We start from the raw sequence: 22091 nt of genomic DNA, 5'->3' as shown, positions 1-22091 counted from the left end.
TTATGTAGGTGAAGCCCTGTAAAGTTTTGCTGAGGCAGCTCTCTCCGTATCCAAGAGTTTGATATAACCATTAATATCAAATGCCATTTATCCTTGAAATCTGCAAAGACCTATTTGGATCTTTACAGGAGCTCTTATGCAATCTGTGAGCAAGCGTTTTTGTCTGTCATTCACGCCCGAACACACACACACTCACACACATACACGTCTTACCTTGTCCCTCAGGTGTTTCTCCGAGCGGATTGACTTCGACTTGAGTGGCGTCGACTTTGAGGAACAGATCATAGAGTCTCTTAATCTGATCTGCAGCCTGTGACAGAAGCACAGAGAACACTAATTACCCAGCTGCAGAGCTCTGAGAGCTTATATAAGCTATTCAAACTAGCTTGACTAAACACGTATATATGCGTTCTGGGTCATATACACTGTCCGATAATGAGGAAGCATCTTTGACCGGACATTTGCACCGCTGGTCGGAACGGTCACTGCCAAGACAATGAGACAAGACAAAGTCGCCCTGGAAAACTTCAAACGTGACAGAAATTGATTTGGAGTCGGTAGGGCCATTAACTCGGCGGGGAGTCGCGGTGGCAGTTAATGCGTCCCTGCTGAGAGACACGGCAGCGTCCAGCAGGTCTCTCCAATTCCCAGAGGCCATGCAAATGAGGCTTACGACTGGGAAACGGCTGGAAATTGGACAGTGAGATGCTTTTACTAGTTATAGAAGCTTTTGTAATAGACTGAATTTCTGTACTTCTGTAACATTTTGTTGATGATTCATATTTTGTGCTTTTTTTAACAACTTCACAATACTGTTGTTCATACATGCTGAATTAATATTTTCCACATTGCATAATTTTGACTTTTATGTGACTATATAAAATATAATTTTATTTTATTTAATATTTTGTTCTTTTTTTACATTTTGGTTGACAAAACTTTTAGATTTCATGCGTTTGTAGTACTAATAATTTGTAATATGTTATACTTTTGTAACACTGCTGTGAGCGACTTTATATGTTCATATATTCATGAAATATTTCATTCTGTTCTTTAGAGGTTTCTTAATACTTCATACTTTAGTAAGTCACAGACAATTTCTTTCATTTTTTAGTTGCATTTTCTTTGGTTTTACAATACTCATACTTTATAAATGTATAATATATCCACATGTACTTACCACATCTCATAGTTGTAACATACAATGTTCATATTTTGACTTTCTGTAACAATTTCAGAATATACAATAACAATATATTGTATATATATATATATATATAGAGTGCACACACACAGTAGTGAACACACACACACTGTGAACACACACCTGGAGCAGTGGGCAGCCATTGCTGCGGCGCCCAGGGAGCAGTTGGGGGTTCGGTGCCTTGCTCAAGGGACTCACCTCAGTCGTGGTATTGAGGGTGGAGAGAGTGCTGGTTATTCACTCCCCCACCGACAATCCCTGCCGGACCTGAAACTCGGATCCGCAACCTTTGGGTTACAAGTCCGACTCTCTAACCATTAGGCCAGGGCTGCCCCATAAATATATACAGTCGTGGCCAAAAGTTTTGAGAATTACATAAATATTGGAAATTGGAAAATTTGCTGCTTAAAGGTTGTATCAGCGATTTCTAGCCTAAAACATAAAGTGTCAATTTCAGCTGACCTTTCTTCACGATCCGCTCGCTGCCTGCCCCATAAATTGTCTGTGAAAAAACCGCGTCTCTCTGGTCAGCCTAGGGTCCGAGATATGCCAAAAAAAAAACAATCGGCGCTATCAACTATTCCACAGATAAACAAACAGTGTTCCAACCAATCAGCGTCAGGGGTTTGGTGTTGTGGACTTTCGTACTGGTGCAGGGATGTGAGGGAGGCGGAGCGAAAGTCCACAACACCAAACCCCTGACGCTGATTGATTGGAACACTGTTTGTTTATCTGTGGAAAGGTTGGTAGTGCCGACTGTTTTTTTGGCATATCTCGGACCCTAGGCTGACCAGAGAGACGCGTTTTTTTCACAGACAATTTATGGGGCAGGCAGCGAGCGGATCGTGATGAAAGGTCAGCTGAATTTGACACTTTATGTTTCAGGCTAGAAATCGCTGATACAACCTTTAAGTTTTTATAATAGCAATTTGCATATACTCCAGAATGTTATGAAGAGTGATCAGATGAATTGCATAGTCATTCTTTGCCATGACAATTTACTTAATCCCGAAAAAAAAACTTTCCACTGCATTGTTAAGAAGGCTTCAGGGCGTCCATGGAATGGCAGCAGGCAGGTGTGAGCGCATCTGCACGCACAGTGAGGCCAAGACTTTTGGAAGATGGCCTGGTGTCAAGAAGGGCAGCAAATAAGCCACTTCTTTCCAAAAAAAACAAAAAAAACATCAGGGACAGATTGATCTTCTGCAAAAAGTATGGCGAATGGACTGCTGAGGACTGGGGCAAAGTCATATTCTCCAATGAAGCCTCTTTCCGATTGTTTGGGGCATCTGGAAAAAGGCTTGTCCGGAGAAGAAAAGGTGAGCGCTACCATCAGTCCTGTGTCACGCCAACAGTAAAGCATCCTGAGACCATTCATGTGTGGGGTTGCTTCTCATCCAAGGGAGTGGGCTCACTCACAATTTTGCCCAAAATCACAGCCATGAATAAAGAATGGTACCAAAACACCCTTCTTCCAACTTCTTCCAACAATCCAACAACAGTTTGGTGAAGAACAATGCATTTTCCAGCACGATGGAGCACCGTGCCATAAGGCAAAAGTGATAACTAAGTGGCTCGGGGACCAAAACGTTGATATTTTGGGTCCATGGCCTGGAAACTCCCCAGATCTTAAAACTTGTGGTCAATCCTCAAGAGGCGGGTGGACAAACAAAAACCCACTAATTCTGACAAACTCCAAGAAGTGATTATGAAAGAATGGGTTGCTATCAGTCAGGATTTGTATCTATCTTTAACGTATAGTTTTTAGCATTTTTGTAGTATTCTGAACTTTTGTTAAAATATAAATATTAAAAAACACAAAAATTTAATATTATAAATATTTAAAATATATATTTTATACATCTGAAAAACTTCCATGAAAGATTACTGCTTTTGTTTTGTTTTTTCTCTTTATACAATAAGTATCGTTTTTAGCCATTTTTAGTATTCTAAACTCCTTAAAAATATAAATATTAGAAATGTTCAAATATTTTTTTTAATATTTATAATATGAAATATTAATATTATAAATATTAAACAAATATTTTATACTTTTGAAAAACTTTTACATATTACATTATAGTTTTGTTTTTCTTAGATAGATAGATAGATAGATAGATAGATAGATAGATAGATAGATAGATAGATAGATTTTAGCATTTTTGTAGTATCCTGTACTTTTGTTAATGTAAATGTAAATGTAAATATTAAAAATATGAATATTTCACTTTATAAACATTTAAAGATACTTCATACTTTTCATACACAATATTTTGGTTTTTTAATATAATAAGTATAGTTTTTAGCACTTTTTCAGTATTCTGTACTCTTGTTAAAATATAAACATAATTATTATAAATAATTATTATAAATACAAAATATTTCATACATTAAAAAAACTTCCATGAAATATTACATAATACTTTTTTCTTTATACAATAAGTATAGTTTTAGCCATTTTTTAGTATTCTGTACTCTTGTTAAAAACATTAGTATTAAAAATATTAATATTTCTTATTATAAATATTCAAAAATATTTTATACTTTTGAAAAACTTATTATTACAAAATATTTTAGTTTTTCTTTTTATATAAGTATAGTGTTTAGCATTTATGTAGTATCCTGTACTTTTGTTAACAATGCAAATATTAAAAATATTAACATTTAATATAAGCATTTACAAATGTTTCTTTTTAGACAAAAACGTTCATAAAAGATTAGGTAATACTTTAGTCTTTCTTTTATATAATAAGTATAGTTTTTAGCATATTTTAGTATTCGTACTCTTGTTAAAAACAATATTTAGTATTTTATATATATATATTTAGAAATGTTCATACTTTTGAAAAACTTTAAATATTACATAAAAGCTTTGTCTTTCTTTTTACATAATAGGTATATTTTTTAGCATTTTTGTAATATCCTGTATTTTTGTTTAAAATACAAATATTAAAAAATTGTAATGTTTAATATTATAAACATTTTAAAATATTTAATAGTTTTGAAAAAAAAAATCCATGGAAGTTTACATAATACTTTATTTTTTTTCTCTTTATACAGTATTGTTTTTAGCAATTTTCAGCATTCTGTACTCTTGTTACAATATATAAATGTTAGAAATATTAATACTTAATTTTACAAATATTTGTAAAAAATTACATACTTTAAAAACTTTCATGAAAGATTACATAGTACTTTTGTTTTTCTCTTTATATAATAAGTATAGTTTTTAGCACTTTTTAGCATTCGTACTCTTGTTAAAAAACAATATTTAGTATTATATATATTTACAAATGTTCATACTTTTGAAAAACCTTCATTAAAGACTACATAATACTTTTTTTCTCATTTAGTAACAATATTATTGATTACCCTAATATTTTCATATTTTCTTTTTGTAATATGTCTGTGGATTATGTAATATTTTATATGATTTTTGCACACTTTGAAGATTTAATTCTTTAATGCAATCATTTCGACTTTCTTGACTTTTGTAGGTTTTGCAATGCTATCAATATTTCATGCTTGTAATAATTATTATTACCTAATATCCATTGTAAGTATTTCATAAATTTGATACTATTATTACAAAAATAAAATAAAAATACATTTTCAGGACTATTTCTTTGTCAAAGTAGGCCTTCATGCTCTTAATCACATCTCCTAATTTCAAAAAAAGTAAATGTTACCATGGCAAAAGCATCTATCTACAGTTATTTATTCATTTCATTAATAAAGGCATCATCTGAATCTGTTTACCACAGCTGAGGTTTGACGAGAGGTTAAGACAGGAAAGATAAGCGTCTGCTTATTGCTCTACACTTCGCTATTTCATGTGCTTTCTGAAAGCATGTCATCCTAACAAATTCTACTTTCAAAGCGTTTAAGAGCTAAAACGACATCTCCCTTTCCCATAGCCAACGGAAGCGCTTTTGATAATGAGCGCACGCTGACAGAAAACATTGTAGCGCTGCTCTCATCAGCACGCACAGGCAAGCGCAGACTCTTTGTCAAATCGCTGCACTTCAAAGTGGTGAAGCTAAGTTAACGGTATACCGCATCCCAAACATTCTAATTAGCACCGACTCAAATAGATGCTCGCAGTAGATGCGCAGTAAAAGAACGACTTTAAAAGAGCCAAACTGACAAGCCAGACATTTAGCAGTCATTTCCATAATGCCAAGCTTCTCCAATGTCTATACAGACAAAATCATACACTTGTATACACAGATAAACAATGTTGAGAGATTCAACATTTAATTATGACATGAACTAATACAGATTCCTGTAGTATTTATTGTGAGTGAACATGTTAATTTGGTAAAGTGATTCTTTAACCAATTTTATCTGCCGTACATTTCCACTATATTCTAAAGGGAGATAAGGTAAATATTAAAAATGTTAAGGTTACGGTTAAGGTTATGAAAATTTAGTTTTTTTATATATATATATGTTGGGTAATTGTTGATATGTTACAATTTTAAAGAATTCTACAAAATTCTATAGAAAGTAGAATTTTTTAATCTCTTTGAATTAAATTTCTCTTTGACTGAAAATTGTTCAATCTAATGTAATCTCAATTAATTCATTTATTAAACAGAAAGCTTTAAAGACACGTGACATATTATGAAAATAGAATGTTCAAATTTCGAAGTTATTTAACAATTTTGCAGTATTTTTGCATTTGTAATAGTTCTTTAGATTCTGCGAAACTTTTGTATTTTATACTTTTGTATATAATTTTATAATTTTGTAATACTTTATTGAACATTAAATAATGATTTATACAGTACTTTGTAATAGTTTTTATATTTCAACTTTCTGCAGCAATTTTGTAGTTTTACAATTTTGCAGTATTTTTTGTATTTGTAATACTTTCGTAGATTCTGCAATACTTTCATATTTCATACTTTTTAATATTTTTTGTGAAAGATTTGTGTAATACTTTCATACATTGCACTTTTGCAAAACCTTTATAGATTTCACTTTTCATATTTGCATTAAAAATGTAAATGCATAATATTTCATACTTTTGTAACACTTTGATGGAATATTTTGTCTTTTAGTAACAATTAGGTAGATTTCCAAATATGTTTGTATTTCATATATTTGTAATACTTCTGTAGATTCTGTAACATTTAATGATTTTACACAATTTAATTGAATCTGTAACATTTTATTTCATAATGCTTCACACTTTTGACAAAATGAAAATATTTTGACTTTATGTAACAATTTAGTATATTTTGCAATAATTTTGTATTTCATGCTTTTGTAACACTTATATTTTGTAATTTATACTCTTGTAACACTTTATTGAACATAAATAATGATTTATACAATACTTTGTAACATACAGTTTTTATATTTCGACTTTCTGTAACAATTTTGTAGTTTTGCAATTTTGCCGTATTGTTGTATTCGTATTACTTTCGTAGATTCTGCAATACTTTCATATTTCATACTTTTGTAACATTTCTGTGAAAGATTTGTGTAATACTTTCATACATTGTACTTTGCAAAACATTTACAGATATCACTTCTCATATTTGCATTAAAAAATGTAAATTCATAATATTTCATACTTTTGTAACACTTTCATGGAATATTTTGCCCTTTAGTAACAATTTGGTAGATTTCCACGTATTTTTGTATTTCATTTGTAATACTTCTGTAGATTATGTAACATTATTACATACTTTATAATGCTTCAAACTTTTGACAAAATGTTAATATTTTGACCTCATATAACAATTTTGTAGTTTTGCGATTTTGAAGTATTTTTTTTTTTTTTAATACTTTGTAATACTTTGTAATACTTTCCTAGGGTGCTTTCAGATCTGTGGTCCGGACCACGGGTAACAAATGATACATTGTAGCATCTTTCTGCCATTCTGGGTCCTTTTCACACCACACTGATTGCTCTGGTCCGAACCAGCTGAAATTAACCAAAATGCAGTCATGTGACAACATCCACATCACTCGTTGGCCAGATCGTGTCATTGAACGTATTTTCTAAACTGCTAAACAATGAGTGAATTGCGGTGTTCTTGTGAGTTTTCGAAAGTTTGGACCTAATATGATCATCAGACCAAATCTATGAGGCTCCGCACCGCCTCACAACTCCAAGTTTGTCCGCGAGCTGCTATGTTGCTAAAGCGCTAACTGTCAACAAATACTTGTCCTCATCCCATAATGAACAGCGGACTACGGCAGCTGGATTAGTCAAAAAAGGCACAGTACTTTTTGCGGTTGGGTCTGTTCAAGTTCGGTTTATGTTCTTACCATAAACAAACTGCTCCAGTGTTCATTTGAAAGCGTACCGAGACCACCTCTTCAAGGAGGTCTCGGTACGCTTCTGTGGTCCGCTTTTGGTGCGCACTCGAGTGTGACCAAGAGGAAAAACAAACTCTGGTGTAGGGCTGCACGATTAATCACACGATGTTGTGAGGCGCGTTTAGTCAATGAAGCCGGTACTTTGATTAGTAGTAAATCTCCATCACGTGCGTTCAACTGGAGTGGCAATTAATACACAGAGACGTAAATTTACAGACACAGATTTACGCCTCTGTGTATTAATTGCTAAACGCTGAACGCACGTGATGGAGATTTACTACTAATCAAAGTACCGGCTTCATTGACTAAACGCACCTCACAACATCGTGCGATTAATCGTGCAGCCCTACTCTGGTGCGATTCAACCGAACTAAATGAGGCAGGTGTGAAAACACCCTTAGATTCTGCAGTACTTTCATATTTCAGACTATGGTAACACTTTAATGATTTTTTATTTATTATTATTATTTTTTTAATACTTTCAAATACTCTTGCAAAACTTTTGTAGATTTCACATTTCATTACTGCATGAAAATACCAACAGCTTAATTTATCATAGATTTATATAGATTTATTTTATATTTAGATTTATATTTATATATTCATATCATATATTTATCATACTTTTGTAAGACTTTTATGAAATAATTTGTCTTTTAGTAACAATTTTGCAGATTAAAAAATATTTTTGTATTTAACACATTTGTAATATTTTGTAGATTCTGTAACATTTATATAATTTTCACACATTTGTATGCTTTCACACTTTGTAAACAAATTAACATGTGTGAAAAAGTTACTGGTTGGGCCACCCTTAGCAGCAACAACTGCAATCAAGCATTTGCGATAACTTGCGAGTCTGTTACAGCGCTGTGCAGGAATTTTGGCCCACTCATCTTGGCAGAATTGTTGTAATTCTAGGGTTTTCGAGCATGAACCGCCTTTTTAAGGTCATGCCACAGCATCTCCAAAGTCTTCATTTTGGTTTTCTTCAGCCATTCAGGTGGATTTGCCAGATGTAATGGGACACACACCTTTCAAAAAGTTCAACTTTTGTCTCGTCAGTCCACAGAGCATTTGGGATCAGAGTATTGGGGATCATCAAGATGGCAAAACTGAGATGAGCCTTTATGTTCTTTTTGCTCAGCAGCGGTTTTCGTCTTGGAACTCTGCCATGCAGGCCATTTTTGCCCAGTCTATTTCTTATGGTGGAGTCATGAACACTGACCTTAACTGAGGCAAGAGAGGCCTGAAGTTCTTTAGATGCTGATGTGGGGTCTTTTGTGACCTCTTGGATGAGTCGTCGCTGCGCTCTTGGGGTAATTTTCGTTGGCCGGCCACCCCTGGAAAGGTCCACCACTGTTCCATGTTTTTGCCATTTGTGGATAATGGCTCTCACTGTGGTTTGCTGGAGTCCCAAAGCTTTAGAAATAGCTTTATAACCTTTTCCAGACTGATAGATCTCAATTACTTTCTGTCTCATTTGTTCCTGAAGTTATTTGGATCTCAACATGATGTGCAGCTTTTGAGGATCTTTTGGTCTACTTCACTTTGTAAGGCAGGTCCTCTTTAAGTGATTTCTTGATTGCGAACAGGTGTGGCAGTAATCAGGCCTGGGTGTGGCTCAAGAAACTGAACTCAGGTGATAAACCACAGTTATGTTTTAACGGGGAGGCAAACACTTTTTCACACAGGGCCATGTGGGTTTGGATTTTTTATCCCTCTATAAAAAAAAACTCTTTTTGAAAAAACTGCATGTTGTCAGTATCTTAATATTTAAATTTGTTTGATGATCTGAAACATTAAAGTGTGGCAAATATGCAAAAAAAAAATCATTAAGGGGGCCAACACTTTTTCACACCACTGTATATATTATAATTTATAATCTTGTAACACTTTTATTGAAGACTGGATAATGATTTATACAGTACTTTGTAACATAATTTTAATATTTTGACTTGATCAGTTCTGTAGATTTTGCTAAATAGACCTTCATGCTCTTAATCACAGTCATCTCCTAAATTCCCAAAAATATTAAGTTAATATAATATAATTATATTTTGACCCACATGACGTGACATACCTTGAAAAACACACATTTAAGGAAAATAAAGAAGCAGGGGGTTGCACCCAAACACCGTTACAGAATCTCCTGAGCTAGATTCACTCAGAGACCCTGTACAAGGCCTTGGTATAAACGTCTTTAAATCTTAGAGATTTAAACTTGTGCTTATCGTTTATGGCGACGGTAGTCACAGCAAATCCACGACCTGTTTATAGGCGGCAGTTTATGTGAACAATGTACCAGCACGAACTGCTGATGACCGGTAATGCCATCTTAGGCCTAAACACGACAAGAAATGTTTAATGACTGTATTGGCAGAGTCATCCTGTCCATTACTCTGGCTTTTTCCATGAGTATAAATGGAGACATAGCGGACGTTGGGGGGGTGATGTAAGGTAAGGGCCGCTGTGCTTCTGTTAACGACATACACTCTAATGGCACAATCTCTTTGGCAGCGATTCAGTCCAAACCCATTACCTGTCTCTCCAACGGCCCTTTGAATCCCAAATTAGCTGCCATTCGTAGCGCCTGGTCGTCTCGGACCCCCTCGAAAATATCTATGACTTCCTGAGGCAAGAGAAAAGGCAAGAGAAAACCAACCATCAGCTAAAATTTGACACAAAGAGGATGTTCATATTAAAATCAAGAGAGATGCAATTAAGCACTGGCATGCAGCCAACCTCAAATGAGAAAAAGACGAGAGCTGGAGAACAATGGCTTACAATGGCTTTGCAATTATAAGGCCATCTCTAAAAGATCACTCATATACAGAAATAGACACACACAAGAGAGATAATGCATAAAATCAGACATCACAAAGAGACACAAGAATAACAAGCAGCCGTTACATGTCTTAATACGAGCCTATGGTTCACTTATAATGGTGGGCAATGCTTTTATGCCTTAAGTGTTCTGTGCAAAACAAGGGTATGCATCCTTTTTGACTTAAAATCACATTACTTTCATGAACGTGCGTTGAAGACAGAAATTGTTGAAGTTATTTTTGTTTTCTTTGTGTATTCTTGTAACATCACGGTTTAACCACTGATGTCACATGGACTATTTTATGGATGTCCTTACTACCTTTCTGGGCCTTGAACGTGTCCGTTGCGTTTCTGTCTATACAAGGTCAGAAAGTATGGAAGCCCGTTTCCTCCACTGAATAAAAAAAGGTTATTGCGAGTTGTTATCTCACAATTCTGACTTTTTTTCTCATAACTGTGTTACACACACTTGCAATTCTACCTTCTTTTCTCAGAATTGTATGATATAAACTAGGGATGCACCGATACCACTTTTTCCAGTACTCGCCCGATACCGATACTTTTATTTTTTGGTACTTGTCGATTCCGAGTACCGATAACGATATTTTTAAATTTACTGGTAAATTAGTCAAATATTGGGTACAGAAACTAAAATATGTATAATGGTAGTTTGTTAACTTCATTTTATCAAATAGACAGTCACACCAAAATTTATTCAGACACCTTGAAAATTTTTCACATTGTCAGTTTATTCACTATAGTTTAGAAATTCATCTTGATAATGTCAGATAACTTTAATAGAAAGGTACGTAGTGCATTACAATCAACCAAAAATGATTTAGACAACTATTAGTATGACAATATTTACACAACTATCAATACTTTGTCAGGTGCACCCTTAGCCTCAATGACAGCCTGTGGTCTCGTGGGCATGCTGTTAACCGGGTATATGCAAAACTGAATTTATAATTGTTGGTCCCAAATTATCAATTTTACTGGTAGTCCACTGTATTACACTTTTTTGGGTATATTATGTCACAGTTTACTTTATTTTGTTATGCTCACTTATATAAATGAACTAGTGTCCCGCACCCACTAGTTATTTGTACAGTTAATTATGCCCATTAAAATGTATTTTACAAGTTTTTGTTACTTTCACTGTTCATTTTTTGCTCTATGGTACATCATCTTTAATTCAACAGCATTAGAGCAGCTCCATTGCAGCGGCTTATTACTGTAAATTTAACGTTTGTTTTTACCTTTTCATATGCTTAATGAGGCTCAGAGGTGGCAGGAGTGCAACCAAATTCCTAAATTCATGTTGAGATTAATGTTTTAAATCTACATTTTTTAATACAGAAATAATAAAGATTTAAATAACTGCCAGCAGGTGGCGGCAAGACACTGATTTAATAACTGAATCATATCATTCATTTGATTCATTCGAACGGATGGTTCGTTCAGGAATAAAGCGAGTGACTGTCTTTATGAATGGGAAACTGAATAATTTCACTAGATTTGTTTAAAAATGCATGTTCATTCATAAACGAAACACCGCTGTGTTTGAGTGGAGATGCGCAGTGGCTCAGTTGTGACTTGTTTTAGACTAGTTTTGACAACGAAATAGAGCAAAATCAGGCAATGTAAGTCACTTAATAATAACGTCTTGTTTATATAACTGCTGTATTAAATCAATATCTCATTTACAAACCCCCTTAAAAATAGTAAAAGCTTAGTTCGCGATATCACAAAGCTCTATTATAATCAACGACGCTGTCTATACTGCACAATCAGTCTCTTATTTACACTCTCTGTACACTTTATTTATGAAAGGATTGGTGAGATATGTCTGTGATACATTACTCAACGTTGCAAAAACATGTAGAAACCTTTAAATCTCCCCTGAGCGCAAACACAAATATGCTGATCGGGTCAGTCGTACATGGTCGTACAATTACGCAGTAATTTTTAGTCGCAAATGCGAGTGAAATGTTCGCACTGTAGACCCCTGTTATAGTGAATGCACCTATAAATTTTGTTTTAGATTTATAAATTAGTTCTAATTCAAACGACGTGTATGCTAAGTGAGCGGACATCAATAAATATTACGCAGCAGAAGTGAGTGTGCTCTCTCTCTCTCTCTCTCTCACTGCAGTTTAATAACTTGTGCATTGTTTTTCTTACTTGTTTTTGACATATCCGATCGAACTACAAACTTTCCAGTGATGTCTGTGAGAAAGGGACATTCATTTGACAAGCTTGCGCATCTGCGCCACCGCGCGCTCAATCCAGCTGTGTGCTTTGATTATCAGCTCTTAGTTATCTTGCGCACATCAGCTATACAGGCATTACTGAAAGTTTAACATTATATTAATTGCATACAGATACTTCGTAGACATCCTTAACCTCTAATGACTCCATTCTGCTGTTTGTTGTTCTGTTGTGGATGTTTCTTTGTCTGAATATGCACTTGTCACAGCTGTGTGGTATCGGTGTTTGGTCTTGGGGGATTTTAACGAGTACGAGTACAGGAGCTCAGTATCGGTATCGGTGCATCCCTAATATAAACTCACAATTGCAAGTTATAAAGTCAGAATTAACATAATATAACATTAATATAAACTTGCAATTCTGTGAACATATCAGTCTTTTTTCTCCTCAGAACTGTACTTATTGACTTGCAATTGTGAGTATATATCTCAAAATTCTGAGAAAAAATAAGTCAAAATTGCGAGAAAAAAAAATAGAATTGTGAGATTATATCTCGCAATTGTGACTTTATAACTCGCAATTGTGCATTTACATATCACAGTTCTGAGAAATAAAGTCAGAATTGCAGAGAAAAAAAAATTGAATTTTGAATTTATATCCCACAATTCTGAATTTATAACTCACAATTGAGTTTACATCTCGCAATTCTGACTTTATAACTCGCAATTGTGAGTTTATATCCCACGATCCTGACTATAACTCGCAATTGTGCGTTTATATCTCAGTTCTGTAAAAAAAAAAAAATCCGAAATTGTGAGATGTAAACTCGCAATTCTGACTTTATAACTCACAATTGTGAATTTATATCCCACAATTCTGACTTTATAACTCACAATTGTGAATTTATATCCCACAATTCTGAATTTATAACTCACAATTGTGAATTTATATCCCACAATTTTGACTTTATAACTCACAATTGTGAATTTATATCCCACAATTCTGAATTTATAACTCACAATTTTGAGTTTATATCTCGCAAGTTTGACTTTATAACTCACAATTGTGAGTTTATATCCCACAATTTTGACTTTATAACTCACAATTGTGAATTTATATCCCACAATTCTGACTTTATAACTCACAATTGTGAGTTTATATCCCACAATTCTGACTTTATAACTCACAATTTTGAATTTATATCCCACAATTCTGAATTTATAACTCACAATTTTGAGTTTACATCTCGCAATTCTGACTTTATAACTCACAATTGTGAGTTTATATCCCCCAATTCTGAATTTATAACTCACAATTTTGAGTTTATATCTCGCAATTTTGACTTTCTCTCGCAATTGTGAGTTTATATCCCACGATCCTGACTATAACTCGCAAGTGTGCGTTTATATCTCAGTTCTGTAAAAAAAAAAATCCGGAATTGTGAGATGTAAACTCGCAATTCTGACTTTATAACTCACAATTGTGAGTTTATATCCACAATTTTGACTTTATAACTCACAATTGTGAATTAATATCCCACAATTCTGAATTTATAACTCGCAATTGTGAGTTTATATCCCACAATCCTGACTATAACTCTCAATTGTGTGTTTATATCTCAGTTCTGTAAAAAAAAAAAAAAAAAATCCGGAATTGTGAGATGTAAACTCGCAATTCTGACTTTATAACTCACAATTTTGAATTTATATCCCACAATTCTGAATTTATAACTCACAATTGTGAGTTTATATCCACAATTTTGACTTTATAACTCACAATTTTGAATTTATATCCCACAATTCTGAATTTATAACTCACAATTGTGAGTTTATATCCACAATTTTGACTTTATAACTCACAATTGTGAGTTTATATCCACAATTTTGACTTTATAACTCACAATTGTGAATTAATATCCCACAATTATGAATTTATAACTCGCAATTGTGAGTTTATATCCCACAATCCTGACTATAACTCTCAATTGTGTTTATATCTCAGTTCTGTAAAAAAAAAAAAAAAATTCTGACTTTATAACTCACAATTGTGAGTTTATATCCCACAATTTTGACTTTATAACTAACAATTGTTAATTAATATCCCACAATTATGAATTTATAACTCGCAATTGTGAGTTTATATCCCACAATCCTGACTATAACTCTCAATTGTGTCTTTATATCTCAGTTCTGTAAAAAAAAAAAAAAAAAAAATCTGACTTTATAACTCACAATTGTGAGTTTATATCCCACAATTTTGACTTTATAACTCACAATTGTGAATTAATATCCCACAATTATGAATTTATAACTCGCAATTGTGAGTTTATATCCCACAATCCTGACTATAACTCTCAATTGTGTGTTTATATCTCAGTTCTGTAAAAAAAAAAAAAAAAAAAAAAAAAATCCGGAATTGTGAGATGTAAACTCGCAATTCTGACTTTATAACTCACAATTGTGAATTTATATCCCACAATTCTGAATTTATAACTCACAATTTTGAGTTTATATCTCGCAATTCTGACTTTATAACTCACAATTGTGAGTTTATATCCCACAATTCTGACTTTATAACTCACAATTTTGAGTTTACATCTCGCAATTCTGAATTTATAACTCACAATTGTCAGTTTATATACCACAATTTTGACTTTATAACTCACAATTGTGAGTTTATATCCCACAATTCTGAATTTATAACTCACAATTGTGCGTTTATATCCCACAATTTTGACTTTATAAATCACAATTTTGAATTTATATCCCACAATTCTGAATTTATAACTCACAATTTTGAGTTTACATCTCGCAATTCTGACTTTATAACTCGCAATTGTGAGTTTATATCCCACAATTTTGACCTTATAACTCACAATTTTGAATTTATATCCCACAATTCTGAATTTATAACTCACAATTTTGAGTTTACATCTCGCAATTCTGACTTTATAACTCGCAATTGTGAATTTATATCCCACAATTCTGAATTTATAACTCACAGTTGTGTTTATATCCCACAATTCTGACTTTATAACTCACAGTTGTGTTTATATCCCACAATTCTGACTTTATAACTCACAATTGTGAATTTATATCCCACAATTCTGAATTTATAACTCACAATTGAGTTTACATCTCGCAATTCTGACTTTATAACTCACAATTGTGAGTTTATATCCCACAATTTTGACTTTATAACTCGCAATTGTGAGTTTATATCCCACGATCCTGACTATAACTCGCAATTGTGCTTTATATCTCAGTTCTGTAAAAAAAAATAAATAAATCCGAAATTGTGAGATGTAAACTCGCAATTCTGACTTTATAACTCACAATTGTGCATTTATATCCAACCATTTTGACTTTATAACTCACAATTGTGAATTTATATCCCACAATTCTGAATTTATAACTCACAATTTTGAGTTTATATCTCGCAATTCTGACTTTATAACTCACAATTGTGCATTTATATCCAACAATTTTGACTTTATAACTCACAATTGTGAATTTATACCCCACAATTCTGAATTTATAACTCACAATTTTGAGTTTATATCTCGCAATTCTGACTTTATAACTCACAATTGTGAGTTTATATCCCACAATTCTGACTTTATAACTCACAATTTTGAGTTTACATCTCGCAATTCTGAATTTATAACTCACAATTGTGAGTTTATATCCCACAATTTTGACTTTATAACTCATAATTGTGAGTTTATATCCCACAATTCTGAATTTATAACTCACAATTGTGCGTTTATATCCCACAATTTTGACTTTATAAATCACAATTTTGAATTTATATCCCACAATTCTGAATTTATAACTCACAATTTTGAGTTTACATCTCGCAATTCTGACTTTATAACTCGCAATTGTGAGTTTATATCCCACAATTTTGACTTTATAACTCACAATTTTGAATTTATATCCCACAATTCTGAATTTATAACTCACAATTTTGAGTTTACATCTCGCAATTCTGACTTTATAACTCGCAATTGTGTTTATATCCCACAATTCTGACTTTATAACTCACAGTTGTGTTTATATCCCACAATTCTGACTTTATAACTCGCAATTGTGAGTTTATATCTCGCAATTCTGACTTTATAACTCGCAATTGTGTGTGTATATTTCAGTTCTGCAAAAAAAAAGTCAGAATTGTGAGTTTATATGACGTAATTCTGAGAAAAAAAGTCAGAATTGCGATTTTATATGACATAATACTAAGAAAAAAAAATCAGAATTGTCAGATAAAAAGTAGCAACTAGCTTTTTTATTTTTTAGTCAGTGGCGGAAACTGGCTTTTTATAAGAAAGCTCTCAGATTTCATCAAAGATATCTTAATTTGTGTTCCGAAGATGAACGAAGGTCTTACAGGTTTGGAACGACATGAAGGTAAGTAATTCAGGACAGAATTGTCATTTTTGGCTGAACTATCCCTTTAAAAGCCAGTCAGATACAAGTGAGATACCTTGAAGATGAGCTCTGGTGTGGTGGCAGCTACTTCCTCTATGTCCACACCACCCTGAGGGCTGCCCACCATCACGGGTCCATTACAGGAACGGTCCATCAGGATGGCGAAATATGTTTCCCTGGAGATATCCAGAGCTTCGGCTACCATCACCTGCTCAGCACAAACACACAAACACTAGGTGAGCTGAGGATTCATTATTGTGTGTTCTCTATCCATTACGGTGTATTAAAAGACACTGATTTTTGAAGGAGGGCACAAGTTTACTGGCTGCGGGTCTTGCTGCTATATCTAATACAGGATAATCAGCCATTATGAAACTCGATGGCAAGTGGATAAAAACAGAAGTACCAATAACAGGGTCGAAAGAACAACTAATAAAAAGCTGATGGAAGAGAAGTGACACAAAAGGGGATAAGCGAAGGAAGCAGCGGGAGACAGAAGTGTGGGGCAGATGTTTATGTACTTGAGATGATCCGTAAGACTCAAAAGAGGCATGACGCACAAGCGGATTACTATTTATAAAATCAAGTAAAGGGAAAATTTTGTATATTTGTAACATTTTATTTTAAAATAAAGAGGAGACTACGCATATTTGTAACTGTCAAAAAAACCTAAACAAAAACAAAAAAAATGCACCATTTTAACATTCAGTATAAAAATGTAACATCAATGTAACATTAAAACATTTTTTTTTAATGTTTAAGATTTTTACTTTCACTGTCAAAATAAATTAATAAATAAATAAATAAATAAAATATTCAAACAAAACAACACACACACATACAGACATAAAATAAATAAATAAATAAATAATAAAAATAAATACAGGCAAAACTAGGCGTATTTGTAACATTTTTACATTATATTTAGGGAAGGCTTGGCATAATTGTACATTTTTTTTTTTTTTACAATAATAAACTACATGAATCTGAGGTGTCATTCTTGTCTGTCATTCATGTTTAACATTTAATTAAAAAATAAAAATAAAATGATCACCCAACTTACATTTTGGCCATTTTATCTAAAAAATAAAAAAAACACCCAGGCAGCGATACACTGTTACTGAGCATGTGTTGAATAAGTGTCATCTCTCTTACTCGTACATGACTGAAGAAATTTCGACTGTTCCAATTGCCCCAGTCTCCCCTACACTCCGATCTCCAGCACCCTTGTCCATTTTTATCCCTTTCAGCTTGTGAAGGAGGCAACAAGAGAGGCAAACGTTTGCACCCTCTGTTCATTCTATTTCCTGCATCGTTCTTCCATCTATTTCATCCTTTACTCTATTTCCTCGCTTCACAGCCTATTACTGCAGAAAAGAAAGAGAGAAGGCCAACAAGACTGACTGCGCTAACATAGTTGAGTGCAACACGGCACATTAACGCAGAGTCCTGACGGCAAACTGACAGCTCACAAGCAGCATTCCTCTCCGACACTGACAACACAATTACATCCTTTTAACACAAGTCATATTCAAACCCTCATCCATATTCAATCCCCTCTAGGGCTGAAAGCTATAAAGAGTACAAAATAAAACCTATTCAATAGATATTTTAATATTTATGTATTTACTTCAACCAAACAGCCATCAGCAATTGACCTACATATATTTTTTATATAAAAAGTAAAAAAAAACAAAAAAACAATAACAGTAACAACATAACTATAACAAAACTAAATTATGTATACATGCACTACTGATTTTGGAACACAACAGCCACCAGTTATGCTTTATTTTCATGGCAGATGATTACAGAATATCACGGACAGAGTTTTCCATCAAAATAAAAGCTTTACTGCCGTTTCCGTCAACATGAAAGTTTAAAAGTGCAGTATGAATTGCTGACAGCTATAGGTAACGCCTTTTGCCATTAAAATTCAAAATATCTCTTTCAAGTGTAGAAATTAGAAAAGAAGTATTGTAAAATCCCTACTATAGTGAAAAGATAAAATTATATACAGGTATGAAATATTCATTTTCATTTATTCTACAGTGCAATCGTTTTATAATATATGGATATTACTGTGATAGGAATAAGGTATACAGTTGTTGTTATTATCATTATATTTTAATTTGTCTGGCTTCCTAAAACACCAGTGTGAATGTAATTTAAACTGAGACAGTACAGTCGTAGCCAAAAGTTTTGAGAATTACATAAATACTGGAAATTGTGCCACCAGTGCAGAGCTTGCTCAGGAATGGCAGCAGGCAGGTGTGAGCGCATCTGCACACACAGTGAGGCCAAGACTTTTGGAAGATGGCCTAGTGTCAAGAAGGGCAGCAAAGAAGCCACTTCTCTCCAAAAAAAACATCAGGGATAGATTGATTTTCTGCAAAAAGTATGGCGAATGGACTGCTGAGGACTGGGGCAAAGTCATATTATCCGATGAAGCCTCTTTCCGATTGTTTGGGGCATCTGGAAAAAGGCTTGTCCGGAGAAGAAAAGGTGAGCGCTACCATCAGTCCTGTGTCATGCCATCAGTAAAGCATCCTGAGACCATTCATGTGTGGGGTTGCTTCTCATCCAAGGGAGCGGGCTCACTCACAATTTTGCCCAAAAACACAGCCATGAATAAAGAATGGTACCAAAACACCCTCCAACAGCAACTTCTTCTTCTAACAATCCAACAACAGTTTGGTGAAGAACAATGCATTTTCCAGCACGATGGAGCACCGTGCCATAAGGCAAAAGTGATAACTAAGTGGCTCGGGGACCAAAACGTTGAAATTTTGGGTCCATGGCCTGGAAACTCCCCAGATCTTAATCCCATTGAGAACTTGTGGTCAATCCTCAAGAGGCGGGTGGACAAACAAAAACCCACTAATTCTGACAAACTCCAAGAAGTGATTATGAAAGAATGGGTTGCTATCAGTCAGGATTTGGCCCAGAAGTTGATTGAGAGCATGCCCAGTCGAATTGCAGAGGTCTGAAAAAGAAGGGCCAACACTGCAAATACTGACTCTTTGCATAAATGTCATGTAATTGTCGATAAAAGCCTTTGAAACGTATGAAGTGCGTGTAATTATATTTCAGAACATCACAGAAACAACTGAAACAAAGATCTAAAAGCAGTTGAGCAGCAAACTTTGTGAAAACTAATATTTGTGTCATTCTCAAAACTTTTGGCCACGACTGTACACCACAAATAAAAAGAGGGTTGAGTTAGGGTTAGGCTTAGACTTTTTTTGTGACTTAAGTTTCCTGAGTTAAGAACATGTGTTGGAGCTCTTAATTTTTAATCTAAGTGCATTAGAAGAATTGAACTTTAAAATGTACTCAATGTTTTTTTTTTTTTATATCACAATTCTATTGCATTGTGGACTTCATATTAAGATATCATCGTTTAGTCACATTTTGATATCGTTACATCCCTAGAAAACATTGAAGACATTTTTAAATCAGACGTTATCTTCATTAACAAACCACACATTTGAAGTCTAAAGTACATTCTCACCTAAAAAATCTTAAAACTACATTCCAATACACAAAAACAAATTTCTGCTCATACATCTCATAAATCATATGTATGATTAAGTATGATAACGTCTTCTGAAGGTGGACACCAATTTTACAAAATGTACTTTTCCTTTTTCCTCTCAATAAACTGATACTGTATTCTGAATTCAAGAGGAAAACCTCATTATACAATAACGCATCCATGTGAAAAGGCAACCAGAGGTCTCTTGAATAGCAAATGTGACATTCTCTCAAATGTGGCGAGAGAAGTTTGTGGGGGGATGCCACACGCTCGAGCTGGCATTTCTAAAGCATTTATTTATTTTTGCTTATATCCCACCTCTGTTCCTCCTCACCACAATCCATCTTACTCATCCAGCCATGCACTTCCACCCCTAAGGCAGGAAAAAGACAAAAATGTGACGCTGTCGTTGTGCAAAAAGTTTTGTGGTGGTCGCGTGAGGGGAAGCTTGCGGGAATAAAAGCAGTGATAATGGGAAGCTCTAGGCCGCGTTTAAAGATGTGAGGACAAACACGTGCTAAGTGCAGAAAGCCATCATTACCTCCTGAGGGAGAGAGAGATAAACAGTGATAAACATACAGGGTGGTTGGTTGTAGGAGTATGCCAGTCTGTGTGGGTGTCAGACGTAGAGAGAAGCAGAGAAAGAGGGAGGAAAATGATATTTCTGCTTGTTAGTGACACATGGAAATGGCTGTTTACCAACATTTCCTGCACACCGAGCTCTGACTCATACGGTTTATTCATCTCAATGACCTGTGATACCTAACTCAGCTAATAGCAAAAGAAGATTTCTTTAAAGAAATGACAGAAAGGGGAATAAAATGCATCTTTAAATGGTACTGTATTATACAGTTTTCTCCTGCAGCCAGGAAGACAAGGAGAATGGAAAGAGAAAGAGAGAATTTAATTTCCAAGTACAAAAACGATTAAAACAACCTTAAAAAAAGAGACATCATGCCAGAGATAAACAAGGAGCTTTCTTTCATACCGTATTTACTTTCACTCCTTCCTTAGGGGTCTGTTTGGTGGTCAGATTGAAGCCGAGCATCTTACCAGCCAAATCTCCAACAACAGCAGGACTGAAATAGAGACACATTTTTAGACTTTTAATTTATTTTGACTTGTAAATGACCAATAACCAAAAAACTGTATCATTGCTCTTAAACCAAGATTCACTCAAAGTTGATTTAACCTTACAGTTGGATTTCATATATAAAACAAACATTCATAATTTTTGTATAGAGTGTATTTGTTTAGAATAGCATTATTAATTATAGAATACTATTCATTTATACATCAAAACTCTGTTGTAAATTGGTCTCTTTAATTATAGTTTCTTTAGATGTCACATGTACAACTATTTAGAAACAGGCTGATGTAAGTCTCACAAACCTAAAATATACATCACAGTAACGAACCTTGATTCATTTTACATTTGGAAATGACTTGGCTCAGTGAGGGCAGAATGAATTTTGAACAATTAAAGGGATAGTTCTTATCAAAAATAAAAATTCTGTCATTAATTACTCAGCCTCATGTCGTT

The 22091-nt window shown here is 33.9% G+C and overlaps 1 protein-coding gene across 1 annotated transcript; it reads right to left on the bottom strand.

Annotated features, from left to right (window-relative positions):
- Positions 1–166: 166 nt before the first annotated feature.
- LOC141316014 (succinate--CoA ligase [GDP-forming] subunit beta, mitochondrial-like) lies at positions 167–21644 on the bottom strand. Its single transcript, XM_073832759.1, has 4 exons — positions 21537–21644; positions 17066–17218; positions 10083–10172; positions 167–310 (listed from the first exon to the last, which is right to left on the bottom strand). The coding sequence occupies exons 1-4, from the start codon at positions 21642–21644 to the stop codon at positions 167–169; spliced, it is 495 nt and encodes a 164-aa protein (XP_073688860.1).
- Positions 21645–22091: the final 447 nt, after the last annotated feature.

The sequence above is a fragment of the Garra rufa genome, unplaced genomic scaffold (genome assembly GCF_049309525.1).
Source record: "Garra rufa unplaced genomic scaffold, GarRuf1.0 hap1_unplaced_062, whole genome shotgun sequence".
In the NCBI taxonomy this organism is placed as follows: domain Eukaryota; kingdom Metazoa; phylum Chordata; class Actinopteri; order Cypriniformes; family Cyprinidae; genus Garra; species Garra rufa.
Note: the sequence above shows the minus strand (reverse complement) of the source record. Positions and strands in the feature narration are given on the sequence as shown.